The 16761-nt window shown below is 62.1% G+C and overlaps 1 protein-coding gene across 2 annotated transcripts; it reads left to right on the forward strand.

Moving 5' to 3' along the window:
* Positions 1-90: 90 nt before the first annotated feature.
* PLCB3 (phospholipase C beta 3) lies at positions 91-16490 on the forward strand. Of its 2 annotated transcripts, XM_065882936.1 has the most exons (31): positions 133-231; positions 2946-3023; positions 3291-3359; positions 3449-3589; positions 3829-3908; positions 4020-4073; positions 4163-4238; positions 4346-4446; positions 4967-5133; positions 5216-5362; positions 6332-6572; positions 6777-6861; positions 6937-7123; positions 7913-8118; positions 8983-9079; positions 9160-9244; positions 9561-9685; positions 9990-10144; positions 10224-10385; positions 11044-11143; positions 11233-11337; positions 11569-11660; positions 12559-12712; positions 12798-12833; positions 12947-13139; positions 13558-13699; positions 13790-13866; positions 13979-14068; positions 14161-14218; positions 14493-14579; positions 14668-16490. In XM_065882936.1, exons 1-31 carry the CDS (start codon positions 133-135, stop codon positions 14869-14871), a joined length of 3693 nt encoding a protein of 1230 aa, XP_065739008.1. In that variant the 3' UTR covers positions 14872-16490. The 2 variants fall into 2 exon arrangements, with proteins under 2 accessions (XP_065739009.1, XP_065739008.1); XM_065882937.1 differs by lacking the exons at positions 2946-3023; positions 3291-3359 and having other exon boundaries at positions 91-231; positions 3503-3589; positions 14668-14871.
* Positions 16491-16761: the final 271 nt, after the last annotated feature.

The raw sequence follows: 16761 nt of genomic DNA on the forward strand, positions 1-16761 counted from the left end.
CAGACTGGCGGGCGGGCGGGCGGTGACGCCGCCGGGCCGGAGCGGGCCGCGCGGGAGCGCGCGGAGGGAGCAGCGGCGCCGTCGGGTCCCCGTCGGGGCTCCGTGGGTCCCCGACCCGCCCCCGGCCCAGCTATGGCGGGCGCCAGGCCCGGCGTCCACGCGCTGCAGCTGGAGCCGCCCACCGTCGTGGAGACCCTGCGGCGCGGGAGTAAGTTCATCAAATGGGACGAGGTAAGTGCAGGGGCCCCCTGCTCCGCCCAGATCCGGGGACTCCCTCACCCCAGCTCCGCCAGCCGCCGGGGACCCCCAGCCCAGACTAGCCTGGCCACCGCGCCCCCCCCCCCACCACAATCCCAGCCTGGCTGCGCTCCGGAAACTTGAGTCCCCAGTCGTCCTCGTAATGAAGACTCTGTCCCCCACCCCCCACTCCCTCATCTACGGAAAATATGGCATTCATTCCTTGGCCCAGAGATTTCGAACCCCAATAAATTCCAGCCCCCCAATTTTCTCTGGCCCTTCTCACCTCTCCCGGCCGGTCTAATTCTGGTTCCCCCAACCCTGGCCTGGTCCCCAGACCCCTGGCCGGCACTGGACAGTCTGGCTCAAGAACCATAGCCCCCAGTCTGGTTCAGTGTACCCCCATTCTGAGTGGGTGCCTCTGGGACCCTACCCTTCCCAGTGCCCTAGTCTGAACATTCTTCTCCATTCATCACTTTTTCACCCTATTCTGGCTGGCACCCCTTTGCCCTGCTTCTGGATCCCAGCCCAGCTCGCTGCTCAGGTGGGAGCACTAAGTCACCCGCCCTAGTGGAGACTGTGCCCCCCCCCAAGTTCCTCCACCCCGGGGGAACTTTGCTCTCCACTCCTTAGCATCGGGACTTTGAACCCCAATAGATCCTGACTCCCCTCCCCACCACCCTTTACCTGACCTGCCCCTGGAGCTTCCCAGAGGCCCCGCTCCCACCTGCGGCTCTGCGAGCTGTCCTGCACCTCACCCTCGTTTACACACCGCCCCCTCCTCTGCCCCCTGGGCCCCTCCTTCCCCAGGGCTTTCACCCCGCCTGCCTGAGCTGCCTTGCTGCTCCTTCCCAGACAGGCCGGAGGCCTGGAAGACTCGGCTCCTTTCCGGCTGGGTGGGGCGGGTAGGCGTGGGATCTGGGGGGAGGGGCTTGGGGCGTGGCCTGAGGTAACAGGTGTGCCATAGAGGGGTGCCCCGGCGCCCCTGGGGCGAGGGGAGACCCCTCCCCCCCAGGCCGGCTTGAAGGGAAAAAGTTTCTCCTTTTCCTTCCAGTGTGATAAACCCAAATAAGGAAGTGGGAACAGGGAGAGGGCCCTGGGGGTGGGGTGGGGGTTGCTGACAGGGACTTGGGTCCTGAGAACCTGGGGCCTGGGCTGCCTTTGAAGACCAGACCCCTGAGGAGGGGGAGAGGGAGACCCTGGAGGCAGTACCCACAGAACTCCCCCCTCATCACACTCCTGGGGGGCCCTGAGCCCAGGGCAGGGTTGGTAATCCCGGAGAGGGGCTGAGGATGGGTGTCAGCACAGTGAGGTGGGGAGGCCCAAGCATCCCAACAGTTCCCAAGCCTCCTATCCCCTCTGCCCCCAGATCAACCTCCTGTCCTTTGTAAGTAAAGGCTGAGATGGGCGGGGCTAGTGCAGTCCCCATTCTCCAGAAGATGAAAACTGAGTCTGGAGAAGGGAGACTAATCCCAGGCCCCACAGTGGGGTTGTGGCTGAGGTCAGGAGCTGGGAGTCTGGCAGGGGTCCTAGTTCCCTGCTTCCCAAACCTCGGGACTCTGGAGCCATACTGCCTGCATGCAAATCTTGGCTCCTCTTCTTGACGTTAGGCAAGCTAGGTAGTCTCTCTGTGCCTCGGTCTTCTCACCTGTAAGCTGGGAAGAACAAGAGTGCAAACCTCATAGGTTGTTAGGAGGACTAAGTGAGCTCCTAGATATTGAGTGCTTAGACCCGAACCTGGCAAGCAGTAGGGGCAGCGTGAGGGTGAGCTGTTGTTACGACCATAGGATCGTCCACCAGTGAGCAGCATTTTGGGGTGGCACCAAGGTGAGGCAGCGTCTTCTCTTGGCCTGGGGCAGGAGAGTTCTACCTGGAGCCACTTGGTCACTTGGGCCCTGGCCGAGTCTAAGCCTCTGATGACACCACCCCTCCCCCACTGCTGCTGGTCCTGAGTCACACAGGGTGGCCCTCCTCAGAAAATGGGGCCGGTGCACCCTTTTCTACCCTCCTGCCAGCCAGGGCTGTTTGAGTGAGAACAGAATTCACTGTCTAGTCCTGAGGGCAGGGTGAGTCCCTTTCCGAGGGGACTTAGTCTGTGCTCTGTGAGGTGGGGTGAGCCTCGAAGCTGTGAGGCTCCAGTGGGGCGCAGGGTTGGGGGGGTAATGGACTTTGAAGCAGATGTAAGGGGTGGCTGGTCGTCATGGGGACCCGAGGGACACAGAAGGACCAGGGGGGTCAGGCGTCCAAACCCTCTTCTTTCATTCCATAAATATTCCCAAGGGGGCTGTGAGGGTTTCAGCCATCAGGGAGCTCTCAGACCTTATGAGGAAACTGAGCCCAGGCTTGGGGTCTGGGGGGGCCTCCCCAAGGAGGCAGGCCAGGTTTCAGGGATAGAGAAGGAAGGGAGAATATCCTCGCAAAGGAACAATGATGCAAAGACTGGAGATGGGGAAAGGGTAGTTAGTGGTCCATGTGACAGAGTCTTAGGGCAAGAGAGCAGTGGGGCTGGGAGGGGACTAGGACCTCAGCTTTGTCCTGAGGACTGCAGGGAGCCACAAAGGACCTGTGGGCTGGCTTGAGGCTTCATTTTCACTACTGAGAGAAAGACTGGGTGGGGTGGGGTGGGAGGGATGGCCCCAGGGTGTCCAGGGACCAAACCTGGGCGGCAGCCCTTACCCCCTGACCCCTGCCGTCCGTCTCGTCCCCAGGAGGCCTCCAGTCGGAACCTGGTAACTCTGCGCGTGGACCCCAGTGGCTTCTTCCTGTACTGGACAGGGCCCAACATGGTGAGGGCGGGTGCTGGTGCAGCTTGCTGAGGTCTAGGGCTCCCACCCCAGACCCCCGAAACCACCCCCAGCCCCCGCCCATGGGGGTGGGGCCCCGCTGCTGCCTGACCTCTCCCACGGTTCCCTGGACAGGAAGTGCTAAGGGCGGGGGCTGAGGCTGGGGCTCCAGCAGGGGGTGGACACTCCCTGGCCTGCGTGGGGAGCTTGGGGGCTCCCAGCTGTCACCCTGTAGCCTCTCAGACGTCCCCTGGCATCTGGTTTCCCCAGGAGGTGGACACACTGGACATCAGTTCCATCAGGGACACGAGGACAGGCCGTTATGCCCGCCTACCCAAGGTGAGTGATGGGGGCCCAGGACTCAGGATGGGCGTGAGGCCGTGGGGGATGGGGACAACCCTCTTCACCCTTGGCTCTCACCTACTCAGGACCCCAAGATTCGGGAGGTGTTGGGCTTTGGGGGCCCTGATGCCCGGTTGGAGGAGAAGTTGATAACAGTGGTGGCCGGGCCAGACCCGGTGAATACATCGTTTTTGAACTTCATGGCCGTGCAGGATGACACAGCCAAGGTGGGCTGGGATTGATGGCTCGGCCTGGGGGAGCTACAGCCTCACCTGCTGAGTCAGCCATCACTTAGTAGGCACTTGTTGTGTACTAGGCTGTCCTCTGCCCCTGTTTCCAATCATCCTCTTACAAAGTGGTATTTAAGCACTTAGTGCGCACCAGACCTAGTTCTGGGCGTGGGCTGTGGCTGGGCCAGCCCCTCTGTGCCCCCCTCACGCCCTCCCCCTGGATCCTGACCCCTCAGGTCTGGTCCGAGGAGCTGTTCAAGCTGGCCATGAACATCCTGGCTCAGAACGCCTCCCGGAACACCTTCTTGCGCAAAGCGTGAGCCCTGGGCCTGCCCCGGGGTGGCCGGGTTGGGGGGGGTGCATCGGGGGCAGGGGGGGGGTTCAGGTAGCTGTTCCCAGGGCGTGACCCTTCTACCTGTGTCCCCAGGTACACGAAGCTGAAACTGCAGGTGAACCAGGATGGACGGATCCCGGTCAAGAAGTGAGCGCCCCTTTCCCTCAGCACCTTCTCTGCTTCTCTGACCTTGGTGACCTTTGCCCCCACTGACCCTAACCCCTCCCATTGCTCAGCATCCTGAAGATGTTCTCAGCAGACAAGAAGCGGGTAGAAACTGCGCTGGAATCCTGTGGCCTCAATTTCAACCGGGTGAGGGGGCTGGGGCCGGGGGCCGGGGTTGGGGGGTGTCACAGTGGGCGCCTGCTCTTTGAGGGCTGGCTGTCCCTGGGTTCTCACCCTTCACTCCTGGCCCCTAGAGCGAGTCCATCCGGCCTGACGAGTTTTCCTTGGAAATCTTCGAGCGGTTCTTGAACAAGCTTTGTCTGCGGCCGGACATTGACAAGATCCTGCTGGAGATGTGAGCAGGGCTGGGCCTGCCTCCCAGCCCCCCATACGCCATGTCTGGCCTCTGCTGGCGTTCCTTCCAGTTCAAGGGAGGGGAATTGGAGCTGTCGGGGTCTCTGCGTGCTGGAGCTGTGCCTGTGCTCAGAGCTGCCTTGCCTGGGGCTCTGTCGTGGACAGTTCTATGCTGACCCTTGGCCGAGGTTGCTGTCATCTGTGCACACTGGGGCTGAGGACCCAGTGGCTCAGATGTGTTGTCGGTGAGGGCTGGAGCTGAGATCGGGTCCAGGATCTGGAAGCATGGTGTGGTGGGCCAGGCACTTGGTGGCTTCCAAAGCCCTTGCTGATACCAATGGCAGCACCAAATGGTTAGGAGGGCGGATGGGGAAACTGAGGCCCAGAGGGGCCAGCGACTTGCCCAAGTCCCAGTCAGAGGGTTCTGGAGCCAGACCCGGGCTTCTGACTCCTCGCAGGGTGAGGGTTTGGAGCAGGGGCTGGTGAGGCTCCAGCCCGACTCCACTTCCCGCCCCCTCCAGAGGCGCCAAGGGCAAACCATACCTGACACTGGAGCAGCTCATGGACTTCATCAACCAGAAGCAACGGGACCCGAGGCTCAATGAAGTGCTGTACCCACCTCTGCGGCCCTCCCAGGCCCGGCTGCTTATCGAGAAGTATGAGCCCAACCAGCAATTCCTGGAGAGAGGTGAGCCGGCGTGGGAGCTGGGGGCAAGGCGGGAGGGCCGCAGCTGCCCCTGCTGACCCTGCTGACCCCACCCCGCCCCCAGACCAGATGTCCATGGAGGGCTTCAGCCGCTACCTGGGAGGTGAGGAGAATGGCATCCTGCCCCTAGAGGCTCTGGATCTGAGCGCAGACATGACCCAGCCGCTCAGTGCCTACTTCATCAACTCCTCACACAACACCTATCTCACTGGTGAGCAAGCCCATCCTAGCATGACCTCTGCCCTCTGCCCTCTGGCCCTTAGACTGCTTCCGTCCTTTTGGGGTGGCCCCTGCTAGGGATACACGCCTGGAACAGACTGCCTGCCCTGGGGAGTGGGCTTCTGTGCATGGGTTTCTCGGGGTGGTCCAGGAGGCTTCCCCGGGGGAAGGGCTGAGGCCTGCATCTGCCCCGTGAAGGAACAGCCTGTGTGTGAAGGAACAGCCTGTGTGTGAAGGAACAGCCTGTGTGTGAAGGAACAGCCTGTGTGTGAAGGAACAGCCTGTGCGTAGGCCCAGGGGCAGGAGGCCCTTTGGTGCTCTTAAGCAGAAAGGCGGCTGAGAGGTGGGGTGGGGCAGGGTGGGGCGGGGACTGGGGCAGGTAGAGATGAGAGGGACCCAGGGGGCACAGAAGGAATGGGAAGAATTTGGACTGATCCTAAGTGCGTGGGAAGGCTTCTTGCAAGGTGTTTAGCAGGGGGAGGTGACGTGACCTGGTATGTTTTTAGAAGGATGATGCCAGGTGCTTCGCAGAGATTGGATGGGAGGCGGGGAGGGGCCTGCTGTCCCCAGGAGGAGGTGATGGAGGCTGTTCCAGGGCAGCAGCAGTGGAGGGAGGAAAGGGAAGCGAGGGGCCATGGGGGTGTTGGGGCTGACTCCCTGGTTCAGGCTGGCGGGATGGGGGGTGGCGGGTGTTTATCTGAGAGAGGGTGAGACCTGGAGGAGGAACCAGCCTGTCAGCCAGTGCTGGTGGATGCCGACTCTACCCGGCTTTGGGACTTTGCGGGGAGATGGTGCTGGTTCCACAGTGAATTAAGGAGTGGTCAGAAGCTGGCCAGACAGAGCGTGGCAGGGCCAGGCCACCCCCGGGGCTCTGCGTCCCCAGCATGGCCCGGTTCAGTGCAGACCTGGGGAAGAGGGCGAGGCTGGCGGGGTGGCCGTGGTGACGGAGCCTCGCCCCCAGCGGGGCAGCTGGCGGGAACATCGTCGGTGGAGATGTACCGGCAGGCACTGCTGTGGGGCTGCCGCTGCGTGGAGCTGGACGTGTGGAAAGGGCGGCCGCCTGAGGAGGAGCCCTTCATCACCCACGGCTTCACCATGACCACGGAGGTGCCGCTGCGAGATGTGCTGGAGGCCATTGCGGAGACCGCCTTCAAGACCTCGCCCTACCCTGTCATCCTCTCCTTTGAGAACCATGTGGACTCGTGAGTGGGCCCCTGACCCTGGGACCCCGATCCTGGCCTGGGGACCCCTGATGACCCAGAGACAACCACCTCACCATGGCACTGTTGGACTGCTCCTGTGAACTCTGACCCTGGGATCTTTCGCTGACCCTGCCGGCCTCTGACCTACCCTGGGGACCTCAGCTTCACCCCAAGAACCTCTGACCCCTGACCTTGGCCCCACAGGGCAAAGCAGCAGGCCAAGATGGCTGAGTACTGCCGCTCCATCTTTGGGGACGCGCTGCTCATCGACCCCCTGGACAAGTACCCGGTATGGGGCTCAGAGCCGGGGCGGGGCATGGGGATGAGGGCGCCCAGCAGACCCTGACCTGTCCGTGCCCACCAGCTGGCCCCGGGCGTCCCCCTGCCCAGCCCCCAGGACCTGATGGGCCGCATCCTGGTGAAGAACAAGAAGCGGCACCGGCCCAGCACTGGCGTTCCCGACAGCTCTGTGCGCAAGCGGCCGCTAGAGCAGAGCAACTCGGCCCTGAGCGAGAGCTCCGCCGTCACCGAGCCCTCCTCGCCCCAGCTCGGTACGGTCTTGGCCTGACCTTCGACCCCAGTCCTGACCCTAACCTCCCACTTCGCTGAGCTCAGCCCTCCCCCGGGGATCCCAACCTGACCTCCCTCCTCACCAAGCCGCTCACCACCTCTCAGCTGAGTATGGGACCTCTGACCCCTGACCCCAGGTGCTCACCCCACTGAACTTCACCCCAGTTGGATTTGGCTCCCTCCACCTCCTGACCCCTCAATCTCAACCTCCACCTCGCACCTCACAGAGCCCTCCCCCTCAACCAGGTTATGACTCTGAATGCTGACCTCTGACCTCAATCACCTCTGACCTAAACCACCTTTCTCCTGAGACCCCTACTGAGTCTACCCACCCAGCTGGTTCTAATTTCAGCTCACCCTGGACCTCTCACTTTACTGAGGTCCCGCTTACATCCGACCCCAGTGCTCACCTCACTAAGCGCCCTCACTGGGTGTGGCCCTCACTGAGCCCTGACTTGGAGCCCCACCTTGTCATCCTTTACCCCCACCGTCAAGGCTGTTGTACCCCAATTCTCACCCTTCTGAGCCACGCTACCTATCTCCCTGCTGGTTATAACTCTGCATCCTGACCTTTGACCTTTGATTCCTCTATACCACCGTTCGGTTTGATCCCATCCAGCTGCTGAGCTCCCCCGTCCCCCAGCCACAGTGCCCTGAGAGTGCCCCTTGACTCCGTGAGTCGCCTCTACACTCTGGGCACAACTCCTCCTGGCTCCTATGTGTCTCTGTGTGCCCTGACCCCTGACCGCCTGTGGCCTTGTCCTCTGCAGGGTCCCCCAGCTCTGACAGCTGCCCAGGCCTGAGCAATGGGGAGGAGGCGGGCCTTGAGAAGCCCAGCCTGGAGCCTCAGAAGTCTCTGGGTGAGGAGAGTTTGCAGCGGGGCCCTGATGCCCTTGGATCTGCCTACCGTGAGGATGAGGAAGAGGATGAGGAAGAGGAGGAACAGACGGACCCCAAAAAGCCGACCACCGACGAGGTCAGGCCTACAGGCAGGAAGAGGGGGTGGCAGCACATCTTCACTTCCCAAGTGTTTGCTGAGCCCTGACTGTGCCGGGCACAGCACCAGGTGCTGGGTCCGCTCACGATCAGATGTTATCCCTGCCCTCCCAGAGTTCAGAGGGGGGTGTGTGTGGAGTGAGGGAGGGGTCTCAGATAAACAGGCACGGAAGCGAGTGTGAAATTGTGTTCAGGACGTGGGCCGGGAGGGGGAGTCAGACCTCAGCGGGGGTGTTGGGTGAGCAGACCTGAGGAAGAGGGAGCACCGTGCAAAGGCCCTGTGGCAGGGCCAGAGAGTGCAGGGGGAGGGGGCAGTGCAAGACGAGGGAGCGCTGAGTTTTGAGGAGAGAAGGTGACAGAAAAGGTCAATCATGAGATTGGGTTTGAGAGGGGCCCAGAGTGGGGAAGGGTGTGGGCAGCCATGGTCGAGCTCAGGTAGCAGGGGTTGAGTCTGAGGCTCTTGTGAGCCACCCAGTAGGAGATGGCAGGTGGTGGTTGGAAATGAGACTGGGGATGGAAATTTGGGGCTCATCTGCGTGTGAATAATTGAGCCCCTGGGGTTGGGTGAGGAGTTCCAGCCTCCAAGGATCAGGGAGATAGAAGGCAAACCAGGAAGGTGGGGTCCAGGGCACATCAGAGAGGCCCAGAGAGAAGGCTGCAGGGCAGATGGGACCAGGACTGACAGGCGTGGCCAGGCTGGGGTCTTTGCTGGGAGAACTGGGCAGTGTGATTGCAGGGCTGGGAGGAGGGTCAGTGCTTCCTTTGTGGTGGGAGGCAGGTGAGGGAACTTCCAACTGATGGCTGGGGGCCATGGGACCGCTGACCCTGCATTTGGGGTCCACAGGGCACTGCCAGCAGTGAGGTCAATGCCACTGAGGAAATGTCGACGCTTGTCAACTACATCGAGCCCGTCAAGTTCAAGTCCTTCGAGGCTGCTCGAAGTGAGTGGGGTGAGAGGTGGAGGAGTGGGAGGGGGTCTGGCCCTGCCAGGCCTGACCCCCTCCCACTCCCCACCCCCCAGAGAGGAACAAGTGCTTTGAGATGTCATCCTTTGTGGAGACCAAGGCCATGGAGCAACTGACCAAGAGCCCCATGGAGTTTGTGGAGTATCCTTCCGCGTTGCTCGGGCTGGTGGGGTGGGGCTACTCACTCGGAGGCTGGCTCAGGTTGTTCTGACCCCACTCGTAGCACCTGTGCAGGATCCTGATGCTCTAGCACCCCGGTCTGGGTTTTGAGCAGGCCTGGCAGACTGTGCAGGGCCTAGGCAGAGAAGCGGGGGACTGAAGGGGCAGCTTAAGCAAAGGCGGGGAGGTGGGTTCACAGGAGCTGAGGATGGGCCTAGAGCACTAGGCTCGAGGCAGAAGGCGGGGCCGCCACCCGACGGGGCCAGTACCCGGCGTGGCCCCTGACTGCCAACCTCAGATACAACAAGCAGCAGCTCAGCCGCATCTACCCCAAGGGCACACGTGTGGACTCGTCCAACTACATGCCCCAGCTCTTCTGGAATGTGGGCTGCCAGCTCGTCGCGCTCAACTTCCAGACCCTGGGTGAGTGCTGGCCTGCCTTGACCTTTGACCTCTGGCCCCCCCTCGCCTCACTGACCTCTGCCCCATGACCCTGTTACTCTTGACTGAAGGGGCCTCTGACCGTCTCATCCCAGATCCCCAAACCCAGCCGAGACCTTGGCTGACCCTAACTCCTGACCTTGTCCATTCTTTCCCGAGTCTGGATCCTTGATGCCATTTGATCCGACCTGAACGACTCCTGGTCCCCCCTCTGCACGGCACTGTTCTTCCTGACTCCTGACCCCATCCGACCTGCTGACCCTTGCCCTCCCCCTGTTGCCCCCAGACGTGGCCATGCAGCTCAACGCGGGCGTGTTCGAGTACAACGGGCGCAGTGGCTACCTACTCAAGCCCGAGTTCATGCGGCGGCCAGACAAGTCCTTTGACCCCTTCACCGAGGTCATCGTGGATGGCATCGTGGCCAATGCCGTGCGGGTCAAGGTGGGGCCAGGGAGGGCTCGGGCCAGGGTGTCCTGGGGACGGGACTCTCAGCAGCCACCTCACCCTCCTGGCCCCCCAGGTGATCTCGGGGCAGTTCCTGTCCGACAGGAAGGTGGGCATCTACGTGGAGGTGGATATGTTCGGCCTCCCTGTCGACACGCGGCGCAAGTACCGCACTCGGACCTCTCAGGGGAACTCGTTCAACCCCGTGTGGGATGAGGAGCCCTTCGACTTCCCCAAAGTGAGCCCCGCACCTGTGCCCTCCCCGGCACTGGGAGCTGCAGCCCAGACCTGCCGGGCTCTCTTAGTGGGGGGACGGGAACCAGGAGCATTGGTGGCGGTTGGGGATGTGGAGGTGGTTGTGCCCCAGCACCTCAAGGCTGGGCCTGTCACATCCAGGCCCCACCCCGGGTCCTGCATGTCCCAGCATCAGGCTCACACTCCCTTCCCTGTGTGGGGTGAGAGGAGAGGACAGGAAGCTGAGACAGCGGGAGGTCCCACAGCTCCCGTTGGCGCCCACCCCATCCCCCAGGCAGGAGGGACTTGCTCCAAGCTCACCCCAGCTTCTCCCTGCCCCCCAAACGGATGGGCCCTCTGCAGCCTGCTGGGGTGGGGTGTGGCCTCAGGCCCAGACGCATGCCAGTTTCTAAGCTGGCAGTGACCAGACCTGTCCCACCATAGCGATGCCTGGAGGGGTCCATCTGCCTGTTCTCTTGACTCAGGGCTCTGGTGGAAGCTGGTCATCCCTTTGGCGAGGTCACACAGGTGTGGGTCCACCACTGGCCCAGTGACGATGGTGACTGATGGTCAGTGGTTGGGTCAGATTGTCCAAGGGCCCGCTCTGGGTGTCGGCCTTGGTGGCTGTGGTCCGCTACAGCTCAGGCCAGTCTGGCCCTCAGGTGGTGCTGCCCACGCTGGCTTTGCTGCGCGTCGCGGCCTTTGAGGAGGGTGGCAAGTTCGTGGGGCACCGCATCCTGCCTGTCTCTGCCATCCGCTCAGGTGAGGCCACCTGGGCTCTGGGCAGCGCGGGGGGCAGGGTGTGTGGGGACCTATCGGGGCGCAGCCACCTTGCCCTCCCGCCCTCCCAGGGTACCACTACATCTGCCTGCGGAACGAGGCCAACCAGCCGCTGTGCCTGCCGGCCCTGCTTGTCTACACTGAGGCCTCTGACTACATTCCCGATGACCACCAAGGTGAGCTGGAGGGAGCTGGGGCGGGGCAGGCCAGGCAGGGTGGGGACAAGGACACTACCAGGGCCTGGGAGTGGCTGAGACTGGTGGCCCCAACTGAGGGTGGTAAACAGAGCTGAGGGCGGGTTCTGTGCTCCCTCCGTCCCTCCGTGAGACCAGAGCCGGGGAAGGCTGGTCTGGAGGCTGGCTCCGGGGGTTCTGTCTCTGAGACCCTTGCCCTCTGCTCCTGCCCAGACTACGCAGAGGCCCTGATCAATCCCATCAAGCACGTCAGCCTGATGGACCAGAGGGCCAAGCAGCTGGCCGCCCTCATTGGGGAGAGTGAGGTGAGCCGGGTCAGGCCGGGGGCAGGCAGGAGGCAGCAGGGCTCAGGCTCACCCGGACCCTGGGGGCCCCTGGGGGTCGGGGTGTGGGTGGGGTAGGGAGGTGAGGGCTGACCTCTGGGCCCACCCCGCAGCCTTCTCTGCTCTCCTCCACCTGCACCGTCCCATGCCACTCCCAGCTGGTGGTCTGGCTCTTCTCCCCAAGTGGGGCTGTTCCCTGCCTGCTGCAGACGCTAACCTCATGCAGTTACCCACACCCACACCGTCCCTCCAACCTTGGGCTCCGCCTCCAACGCTGGCCTTTCCGCCCTGGTGCAGGGCAGCGTGGGGCTTCAGGGCTCCCTTGTTCAATAGGCTCAGCAGTCTCCCGTTACTCTCCACATTTTAAGGAGGTGGAAACCACCCCTTTTGCATGAGAAAGGCCTTCAGGACAGTCCTGGGCTAGAACTCTTCCTGCTGCCAGCCCGCTCGAGGCCAGGGTGCAGGGTTCAGCCACAGCCGCTTCACCAGGGCATCTGGAAATCCTGGGAGCCGGGCAGTGGCTTCTGCGGGGAGGGGTCAGGAGCAGAGGCTCGCCGCAGATCTAGACCCGGTCTCACGGGGCCCTGCGGCAGGCAGGGAAGAGAGACGGCTGCCTAGAGCTGTTAGTGGGAGAGGCTGGTGCCCACTCTGTGGCCACTTCCTTCATTGATTTAATCAGGAGCTAAGCAACGAGGAAGATGAGCAGCTGTGGGCAAGGGTGGAGGGGGACTTGGAGAGGGGAGGAAACGGGGCTGGGCTAAGGCTTTCCGGAACAATCTGGAAGCTCCTAAGCATATGCAGTGAGGCCTGGCATCCTAGAGACGCGACCTCACGTTATCTTCTGGAAAGAGCATAGAGCATTCTACTTTCTCCCCCACAGGCTCAGGCTGGCCTGGAGACAAGCCAGGAGACCCAGTCTCAGCAGCCAGGGTCCCAACTGACCCCAAACCCCACACCCAGCCCACTGGACGCCTCCCCCCGCCGGGCCCCAGGCCCCATCACCTCCCCCACCAGCACCTCCCTCAGCAGCCCAGGTGAGGGGCAGCCTGGAGTGGGCGCAGGGACATAGCTCTCCTGCTGGCTCCTCCAGCTTCTGACAGACTTACTTCTGCTCTCCAGGTCAGCGTGATGACCTCATTGCCAGCGTCCTCTCAGGTAGGGGGCAGGCCTGTTCTGGGGGGCGGGGCTACTCCTGGAGGGGGCAGGTGCTCCTGCAGGGTTGGTCTGCCCCAGCCCGGCCCGGCCCATCTTTGCTCTGCTGCCCACAGAGGTGGCCCCGGCCCCGCTGGATGAGCTCCGAGGCCACAAGGCCCTGTTGAAGCTCCAGAGCCGGCAAGAGCGAGACTTTCGAGAGCTACACAAGAAGCATCAGCGGAAGGCGGTTGCCCTCACACGCCGGTTGCTCGACAGCCTGGCCCAGGCCCAGGCCGAGAGCAGGTGCCGGCACCGGCCGGGTGTCCTGTGAGTGTCCGGCCTGCCTGTGTGCAAGTGTGCTGCGTGCATGGATGTGAATATGAGAATGTGTGTGCACGTGGGCTTTTGCACTAGGTGGGCGTGGAGGGACGGCCAAGCGCTGCCCCTTGACCCCAGGGAGGAGGGTTTGGTGCGAGGAAGACAGAGGAGTCTGGGTCCCACCCTCTTTCCGCCAGGGAGCGATACCTTTTTTGAAGTCCCCGTAAGAGTGTGTTTCCAGAGGTTGTTGCCCAAACAGGCTCCCAACATTTGGGTGGAGCTAACGGGCCTCCTCATTGGCGTAACAGATCCCACCCCTGTGGGCTGGCATCTCCCATTGCCTGCTGGAGTATGCCCTGTCCCCCTGCCCTCCCAGCCCAAGTCCATGTGACGACCTGAGCATCACCCAGAGGGGTTCTCCCCACAGAGGCGGGGAGGACGAGAGGGAGGAGGAGGAAGAGGTGAAGAGGTATCAAGAGTTCCAAAAGAAGCAGGTGCAGTGTCTGCTGGAGCTGAGGGAAGCCCAGATGGACACAGAGGCCCAGCGGAGGCTGGAGCACCTGAGACAGGTGAGGGGGACGTGTGGCAGTGGGGGAGAGACTGCCTCCTGGACAGGCCTGTCACAGCCCGTGTCACCTGTTGGCCACCTGTGTCTGTAGGCTCAGCAGAGGCTCAGGGAGATTGTCATGGATGCTCACGCCACTCAGTTCAAGAGACTGAAGGAGATGAACGAGAGGTGAAGGCGGGGGATCTCATGGGCGGATGGGGGATCCTCCCTGGTGCCAGGAGGAGGGCAGATACCCCGGTCCTGCCATTGAGGCTTCCTCTTCCCCCACTGGCTCCTCCAGGGAGAAGAAGGAACTGCAGAAGATCCTGGACAGGAAGCGCCACAACAGTATCTCAGAGGCAAAGACCAGGGAGAAACATAAGAAGGAGGCGTAAGGGCATCAGGGCCGGGAGCCATTTGGGCGCTGGGCAGGCCGGGCCGGGTGCCTGGGCACTGAGCCCATCCTGCCTTGCTCCTGTGCAGGGAACTGACAGAGATTAACCGTCGACACATCACTGAGTCGGTCAACTCCATCCGTCGGGTGAGTGAAGTTCAGGTGCCACCCTAGCCCACCCCTGTTCCTTCAGTCATCGTAAACCTGTATCCTGGGGGCCAGCCTGGTGCTACGTTGCCCTAGAGGGATTTCTAGAACCTTTTCCTTTGGGTCTGGAAGGTTTGCTATAAGAGTCATCTCAGGACCCTGTGGCCACACAACTCCGGGAGCCTATGCCTGCCTGACTTCTGTGCCCAGGCAGAGCCCTGGGGTCCGAGCCCCTTCCTTAGAGACCCTTGGCTGAGCCCTTGCCCCCCCACAGCTGGAGGAGGCCCAAAAGCAGCGGCAGGAACGCCTTGTGGCCGCGCAGCAGCAGATTCTCCAACAGCTGACAGAAGAGGAGCCCAAGGTGAGGCCTTGGATGAGGGGCAGGCAGGCAGCAGGTAGGCAGGGCGCCGGGTGGCCTGGCTTTGCCTGTGATACTCTTCTTCCTGCAGCTGCTGGCCCAGCTGGCCCAGGAGTGTCAGGAGCAGCGGGAGAGGCTGCCCCAGGAGATCCGCCGGAGCCTGCTGGGCGAGACACCGGAGGGACTGGGGGACGGGCATCTGGTGGCCTGTGCCAGCAATGGTCACGCGCCTGGGAGCAGTGGGCACCTGTCCGGCGCTGATTCGGAGAGCCAAGAGGAGACTACGAAGCTCTGAACTGGCTGAGCAAGAGGTGGCCACCAGGCCAGGGTGGGCACTGGGAGGAGGGCAGGAGGCTAAGACACTAAATGCTTTTTTTTTTTTTTTTTAAACTTTTTATCTTTAGAAATTTTATTTTTTTAAACTGGGGCGAGCACCCCACACTAACTCCCTTCCTTCACCCTCCTGGGGCCCCTTTAATCCCCAGTCCCTCCTTCCTGCCCTCAGTCCTAGGGGAGGTGCTGGGTGGGTCACTGTGGGCCAGAAGGGCCTCACCCCCAGGACACCCACACCCTAGAGTGGGACTCATTTCCCTCGCTTGCCCAGGGAACAGTGGGTGGAGACTTCGAGCTCCGGGAAGTCGGGGTCACGTTCTTTCTCTATCCTTTGGGGATTTTTTTACATGAATAAAAGTGGATTTCAGGGACCCTGTGTGCAGCGTGGTTTGGGGTGGGGCAGTGCTGGAGAGGACTCGGGCCCTAGATCTGGCTCTGCTACTTCTGGAGCCTCAGTTTTCTCATCTATAAAATGGGATTGTGGGATTGAGGTCAGGCCCCCAACAAAGGGTTGCTGGGTTTCAATCTTGAGACCTCCTTGCCCAGGAACTGCCTGCAGATCTTCCCAGTGACCTGACATCAGAGGCCCTCTGGCCTCCCCCAGGCTTTCCTGCCTCTATGCCCTCTGCCCTGGGCTATCACTCCTGCTCCCCTCTCCTCCCACCACCCCACCCCGCCCCCACCCATTACTTTTCTCCCTCCCGGGCTCTTCTTGTCCTCCCTTCACAGAGGCTCAGGCTTCTGCTTCAGGAAGCCTCCCCTGCACCCTCTTCCTGTTGCCTGATATGACCCAAGCACCCAGCATCTTCCGCTGAGGCTGCTCCGGGCCACACAGGCAGTTGACTGTATCGGGGGATGGACCTGTTAGGGGTGGAGCTGGGCAGCTCAGAACCTGCCCAACATCAGGGGACCTGGGCTCTCAGCAATAGGTGGGAAGTGGATGAGCCTGGAAGTGACTCTTGGGAGAAGGGAGGCTGACAGTCACAGACACAGGGGCTAGGAGACGCAGCATCCCCCTCATCCCTGTGAGGGAGACGTTATGCCTGTTTTGCAGATGAGGAAACTGAGGCCACAACTAAGTCAAGACGTCCTGACCTGGAGGCAGGGTGGGCCTGGACCCTCTATGGCAGACTGTCTTCGGCCAGCCTGGAGGACCTGCTCCATGCCTCCCCCTCCTGCCCTGGGACAGCGTGGAGTGGCAGAGACCCCGCAGCGAGGGTGCGCCTGGGTTCTGCAGCAGGGTCAGGCTGGCACTTCTTCAAGGCCTCTCCCAGCTTCCTGGCGCTTCCCGGGCTGCCTCCCTCCTCCAGAGGAAGGCAGCCTCTTATCTGAGCTTATCTCCTGCCAATTGAGTGTTTTCTTTGTTTTTGCTGCAACCTCAGGCAAACAGATGGGGTGGGGAGGCCAGAGAAACAGGATTTCCAGAGCGGGGCCTTCCCAGGGCTGGGGACCTCTGCCTTGGGCCCTGCTCCCTTAGGGTCAGTATCATTAACCGGGTCTTCCCTGCTTCTGTGGTCAGGTCTGGTCCTAGCCCCAAAGCTGCCCCGTCCAGGCCCCTGAGCAGCTGACTCCCATCTTCCTGACTCCACACATAAACACTACACGTCAGTCCACAGGTCCTCAAAGACCAGGCTAAACTCCAGACTCCTGGGCATGACATTCCGACCCTTGAGAAGCCTGGTCTCTGCAGCTCCCCCATCCTTCCAAGGGTTTATTCTTTCCTCCACTGGGAATGACAGCCCCCTCCCCCATCTCAAGTCTCAGCTCTAGCTCACCTCCTCCCTAAAGCCGTCCCTGACTTTACCCTGCCGGAGGGAGCCGCCCTCAACCCGCTTCCAGGCCCCTGTTACAG

This window comes from Phocoena phocoena, chromosome 8, assembly GCF_963924675.1.
Source record: "Phocoena phocoena chromosome 8, mPhoPho1.1, whole genome shotgun sequence".
Taxonomy (NCBI): Eukaryota; Metazoa; Chordata; class Mammalia; order Artiodactyla; family Phocoenidae; genus Phocoena; species Phocoena phocoena.